We start from the raw sequence: 6528 nt of genomic DNA, 5'->3' as shown, positions 1-6528 counted from the left end.
CAGTTCAAGACAATCTGGAGAGGACAGTGTCTAACGGGTGTTTCTGCTGCTTACAGAAACGCCGTGATGTACGGGAACACCGCAGCGCCCACCTCTCTTGCCTGTGCTCCCTCATGCAAGACTGAAGACACGGCGTGACTTTCCATTCCCTTCTTATCTCTGTCCCCAGAGGACGTCGTTATTTCTGCTCAGACTATTCAAGCACAAATGTTTGATGGTGAATAATATTTTTGATAGTTTAATTACCTTTTGTTTCCTAATTAAAACTTGGCCTCGTCATAATGTCAGCCGGTTTCAGAAGGGAACATGGTGATGGTGAATTCCATCGAGTGCTTTCCCTGGCAGAAGTGGTCACAGCACCTTTATAAGTGTTCAGGAGAAAGCTGGGGGAGCCAGCAGAGCTGCAGAGGAGCCCTCGTGCATCCCCAGCCGGGCAGGGTGATCCCATCCCACGGCTCAGGTGCCCGATGCAGCGGCACAGCGAAGGCAGAGCGATGGTCTCTGGAATTGCTCCTTCTGGTGCAGTTGGTGAACACAAGCGGCAGCAGGGATGGCCGTTAATCATTCTGGTTGTTTTCCACATTGCCTCTTGCTGCTTACTAGTGCAGCTTGAAGAAGTGCATTAAGGAGCAGGGATGCATCTCCAGCCTCGGTGTGGGTGCTGCAAGGGAATGCCCAGGGCACCCTGCCTGGCTGTGCCGCTGCTCAGACCGGTACCAGCGCTGGGGGCAGAGGGGCAAAGATGCCCCAGAGTCCCCCCAAAGCTCAGCCTGTTCCTGGAGAGATGTGGCAAGTTTTGCAAACCCAGAGGAGAGAACTAGTGGAGGTACAAGTCCGGTTCCCTAAATACTTCCCAGCACGTTTCACCTGCTGTGCAACTCTGAACTTACTGTTTGCTGAGGGGGGGTCTTTTAGTGTAAGAAAAGCAAATGGGAGCTGACAACGAGAGGTCTTGTCTTACCCGTGCTGGTGTCCCCAAAGCGCTGACCCTAGGCTGAGAGCGGTGGTGGCCCAGGGGGCAGAGAACATCCCCTGCCAGCACATCGTGCTGGGAGAACGCCCGCCTTGTCAGCTCCAGTTTTCTTAATTTATGGTGAGAACTGCTTGCATTTATTTATCCCTTGTGGTCCTTTGGGCGCCTTACGGTTGCTCACCAATGAATCCCCGCACAACCTCATTAGGGCGATGCTCCTGTTCCTGATTTACCTCCAGGTAGCCCTGCTGCAGGAAGCCATCTGAAGACATTTGGGAGAGCGGAGGGCGGTGAGCGCAGGTGGGGCGCAGATTTCCTCTCCCCCCTTGCAGCCACACGAGCAATCGCACTCCAGGTAACGCTGCCAGCAGAGCAAGCAGCAGGAGACAAGCTCGCTGCTTGGCTATTACACAAGCAAACTGCCGAGAGTCAGAGCCCAGCTGGATCCATCCCCAGCACATGCATTATCCCCTACCAGCACTGCGAGGAACGAGGAGGGTTTGTGGTTGTTCACATCCCATGGAGGCAACTAAGGTAATCAATGCCTAATATTCCTAATTCCCAAACAATGTGTGTTTCTGGAAATATTTTTTTTTTAATTAAAAAAACGAGTTTAATAATCATCTGTGTGAGCATTCCCCTCAAGGGGTACATAGCAAGTGCTGGCCATGCACACCAGCAGAGATCCTGCAATTACCAGGTTTTCCACAGGCTGAAGGACAGCAGGACGAGCGTGCCTCCATCCCGTTGTGCCGTTTTGCACCATTATCTCCAAGTGATGGAGTTAGTGTAGGACGCACCGATAAATCTGCTTTCGACTTGTTACTCTCTGTGATATCATCCATCATCCTGCGCGGCAGAGCTGTGCAAAATTAAACATTTAAATCTTACACAGATGGCAGGAGAAACTGGCTGCTTGGGAGGCAGGAGCACCAGACACGAGCCGAGCTTTCTTGGCTGCGGCAGGGGATGCACGCAGGGCCCTGTGCTCCAGCCCGGCGGCCCCGTGGCACGGTTAAATTGATTGAATGATATCAGTCAGCATCCACAGAAATGTCAGGAGGTACTTTAGCACATTCAGGCCATGCACGAGTGTATCATATTCTGACCTCTGTTAACTGTGGCATTGATTAATTCAGGGTTTCCCTCAGCCAGGGGAATACACAGCGCGCTGTTTATAAACACAAAAACACCGCGGATGATACCGAAGGCAGCACACACATAACACTGAGCACCACCAAACCCACGTAGGACACACGCAAACATGAACCCAGGAGTCACACGGATGCCCAGAGGGGCTGCAGCCTCGCACCTGGGGAGCTGGGGAATTGAATATCCCTGCGATGCCTGTTAGCGCTGCACATTCTGCTGCCTGCTCTTCAGCTTCAGGAAATAATTAGCTTTATTTCCAGTCTGCTACCAAAAAAACGCACATCCCAGTGACCTTCAAAACCGCTGAACATTACACTGCAAAATGTAAGCGTTGTACATGCTGCTAGAGAATGATGAGTAAGAAATACACTTTTTTAAGCAAGTATTGAAGAGAACGCTATTTCTTACAACATTTCGGTTCCAGCTGCTGCTACCCTGCTGGCTAGCACCAAGCAGCACGAGGAGAGCAGCTTCTTCGCTGGGTTTCTGTAGTAGCCCTTCTCCAATGTAACTTCCTGGAAATTGTCACAAGGAATGGCTTTGAAGCGTACATTAGAATAATACCCAGATAATAATGGCAAAAACACGGTTCAGAAATGAAAAGGAGAGCATTATGAAGCCTAAGTGGCGTTTTCTTGCCCATTACTGCAATCATCATCGCTGCAGAGTCATTTAAATATTTTAGGAAACAGAAGGGCCTTCTTGGTCGGCAGCGCGAGGCCGGCGTTAATGGGTTTCGGTTTGCTCTGCCTCCCCTCCGAGTGACTGCGTGGCGCTGGTGCTGTTTAGCAACACGATCAGGTCAGCGACGGCAACTCGCTGCGCTTCTCCTGCTGCTTTCGCACGCTCCCGTTGCAGGGAGCCAGAACCGCTCTGCCCCGGGCTGCCTCCGCAGCTGGCTGCGTGTCGGGGCTGCAACGGGGCCGCCAGCCATCAGGAGCCACCCGCACCCATGGGTGCGGGCACGGTGAGGGGCACCTGGGGAAACCAGGACGCTCCTCATGGCCGCAGGTCCAAGCTGCTTTGCACCACTGGACAGCGCCAGCCTTTCCCATCACAGCTCCAACACTTGAAGCTATGAAGTGACTCCACGCACGAGGCGTGGGCTGTGTTTTTTGCCCTGCTTGGTAGATCGATGCCTTGCAGTACGGGGCCTTGCGTATACTTGTACATTTACAACTCAACAGTGTTCTGCAAGCATCAATGAGGGCGTGCAGCTCCCGTGCCTGGATGGCTTCACAGCCACGGGGCTGCTCCTGTGCGGAGAGCCTGGCACGAAGCTCCCAGCCGCGTGCAGTGACAAGAAGAGATGCACACCTCCTTGTCCTGCATCTGGGCCAGGTGCAAATAGGATGCTGGGCTCGGTCAGCTCCTGGGCAGCAGAGGGATGGGGACGTGGGGGACACGGGGGGCACAGGAGGGCCGTGCCATGCCCCAGATGCTGCTCGTTGCCCCGTGCCGTGCCCAGCCGAGCAGAACTCTCCCCTGTGGTTCAGCTCCGGTGAAAAGTGCCGGTGTAAATTACCGTTCCCAACAAAAAGCCGTTCCCAGACGGTTCGTAACGAGGCGCACGGCGAAATCCTGCCGGCTGTATACTTTACCTTGCTTTAATCAGATCATTAACTTTCACAAAGCTGTAGGAAGGAGGAGTGGCGGCACTTGAAAAGAGCTCAAAACAAGCGGAGCTCTAAACTTCAGACTTGTCATTGACTTCGCCTTTCATTGAGCCAATTATTTCTGACATATTTGAGGAAAGTCAGGAGGGAGAGGAGTGCGGATCTGCATACATCTGCCTGCCTGCAGCCGAGGTACCCAGCCGGGGGGGGGGGGGGCCGTGCCCGGCGGCGCTGGGAGCCCCCCGCCGCCCCCTCGGCTCCCCCTCACGCCCGGGCAGCGGCCGGGGGGGTGCTGCAGGCCCTACCGGGGCACAGCCTGCCCTTGGACCCCCCCAAGACCCCCTTGGGACCCCCCCCAAGACCCCCCCAGGCCCCCACACCCCCAGTGCAGCCCTCGGGGGCTGCCCCACCCCGGCCGTGCCCGCAGCCCCCCCGGCCCCGCTCCCTGCGCCCCCCCTCGGTCGGCGCTGCCCCCCCCCGTCCCCCCCCATCCCCTCCCCTCCCTCGGCCGCCGGTTCCAGGTCCGGATTTTCGCAGGCGCCGCCGCCGCAGCCCCCCCCCCTCCACCCACCCCCCCCCCAGCTCCGCCGCAGCCCCATGGCCCCGAGCTGCCCGCACGGCGCCGCGGGGCCCAGCCGGGGGGGCCCGGCGGCCGCGTAAGGCAGCGAGCGGCGACGGGGCGGCCGCACACGGGAGAGCTCCCCGCGGCCGCCATGGGCTCGGCGGGGGCGGGCGGGCGCTGAGGGGGCCTCCGCGGCCGCAGCGGGGGCCGGGGGGGGCGCTGCGGCTCGGCTCGGCCCCGGCGGACGGCGGACGGCGGACGGGGAGGGGTGGGGGGGGGGTGGAGGGGTTGTGGGGGGGGGGGGTTTAGGGCGAGCGGGGCCGGCGGCTGAGCCCCGGGTGCTGCAGGGCGGGGAGCGGGGCCGCGGCGCTCCCCCCCCCCCCCCCCTCCCCAAAGCGCTCGCAGCTCGCACGCAGCCGCTCGCACACGGGAGGCGCTCGGCGGAGCCGCCGCCACCGCCACCAAGCCGTCCCCGTCCCCGTCCCCGTCGTCCCCGTCCCCCCCCCCCCCGCCCCGGGGGCGGCTGCTGCCCCCGGCGGAGCCTCCATCTGCAGCCCGGCGGCGGGAGCGGGAACATGGCGGACCTGGAGGCGGTGCTGGCCGATGTCAGCTACCTGATGGCGATGGAGAAGAGCAAGAGCACCCCGGCGGCCAGGGCCAGCAAGAAGATCACCCTGCCCGAGCCCAGGTACCGCCCGCACACACCCCGCGCACGGGGCTGGAGGGGTCCCGGTCGCGGATTTTTCCCCCCCCTCCTCCCTCTCTCTCCCTCAAGGACCCCCCCCCCCACCCCCGGTGCCGGTCCCTCCGGGGGTCCCGGTGCCGCTCGCAGCCCGTGGGGAGCCCCCGGGGCCGGTCCCGGCCGCACCGTGCCCGGGGTCGGCAGCGCAGCCCCCGCCTTGGGGTCAGGGTCAGGGGCCGCACAGGGACCCGCTGTGCAGGGGGTTATTTGTGGGTTTGCCTCCCTGTCCGGCCGCTTGTTGATGTATTTCGGTCCGTGGATGTGAGGGTGTGCGGAATCCTGCTTCCCACCCCCAAAAAAACACCCAAATTTTGGGGTTTATTCGCTCCCCGCGCCTCGTCCGGCGGCTGGGCCGAGGGGAACGGGAGCCGAAGCGAGCGGCTGTGGCCGCTGTGCTCTGCAGAGCTATCATTCGTGATGCTCCACCAGGGCTGACAGCAGCGGGGCGCGGGGAAGGACGGGCAGGGCTCTTAGCAAGCAGCTCACGGAGCAGAGGTGGCGGCGGGCACGGGGCTCGGCTCGTGGCCGGTGCCATCCCCAGGGCTCCACAAATGTCCCTGGGGCTTGGGGGGTCTGGTGGTGAAACCAGCCCCAGCCTCCCTTCTGCGTGGCAGCCCCTGGTTTCCACGCGTTATAAAATCACCTGAGCCTCGCCTGGTCGTTCCCGAGGCTGAAGGGAGGCTTTCTCCCCGCGTTGTGGCTCTGTGTGTGTGTGTGTGTGTGTGTGTGTGCACGGCCGTGGATGCATTGAAAATCAATATTTGGTCAGCAAGCACAGCGCTACAACAGAAAAATCCTAAAAGAAAATTCACTGCAGGGTGTGTGGGCAGCTCGCAAGCCTGGCGGTGGCCTAGCTGCCTGCCGCGGGCGAGGGGTTGCTGAAGCCCTCTTCCCACTTGTTCGCTCCTTTTCCTGCCTTGCTGTTTGAATTCCCGGCGGTGCCGGGGGGCAGCGGAGGGGCAGGGGTGGCCGGAGGCATGCAGGGTCCGTGGTGCTTGCAAAAAGGCTCCGAAACCTCGGCTGAGGAAGTTGGGTTTGCAAAGCCCAGTTAGAGGCGGCTTCCTGGGCAGGTGAAGGTGCCTGTTTTCCCCCTGGCGTGTGTAAATATTGATGAAGATAATCGATATCTGTGTAACGTAACCTCGGCAGTTAACCCTAGGTGCAGCTCACAGCTCTCCGAGTGCCGGTGCTTTGCTTGGTGCTGGTGGTGCTGGCGGTGCTGCCTGTCACAGCAGGTACCCGGCTGCCCGGGCACAGCCTCGTGGCACAGCACGAGGCCCGGGGAGCCTGCACCCTGCTGCTCTCCTTCCTCGGGGTCTGCATTTGGGAGAGGCCAGGCAGTTTCCCCGCACCCCATGAGGTGCCTCGGTGGTGTCGGGCTCCACGGGGAGGGCAGCGGCAGCCGGGTGCACCGGGAAGTTTTGTGGAGTGGGAGAAAGGCGAGGGCTTGTGGGGCTGAAACGTTCATATGGCAGCGCCCGGA

The 6528-nt window shown here is 60.5% G+C and overlaps 1 protein-coding gene across 1 annotated transcript in view; it reads left to right on the top strand.

Moving 5' to 3' along the window:
• The first annotated feature begins 4731 nt into the window (after positions 1-4731).
• The window catches only part of GRK3 (G protein-coupled receptor kinase 3), a 67066-nt gene continuing 65269 nt past the window's right edge, over positions 4732-6528 (top strand). The window contains exon 1 of the mRNA XM_032198708.1: positions 4732-4991. Coding sequence (XP_032054599.1) covers positions 4879-4991 — 113 coding nt within the window. The 5' untranslated portion in view covers positions 4732-4878. The remainder of the gene's footprint in view (positions 4992-6528) is intronic.

This window comes from Aythya fuligula, chromosome 17 (genome assembly GCF_009819795.1).
Source record: "Aythya fuligula isolate bAytFul2 chromosome 17, bAytFul2.pri, whole genome shotgun sequence".
NCBI lineage: Eukaryota > Metazoa > Chordata > Aves > Anseriformes > Anatidae > Aythya > Aythya fuligula.
This window is presented reverse-complemented; position numbering and strand designations above follow the sequence as displayed.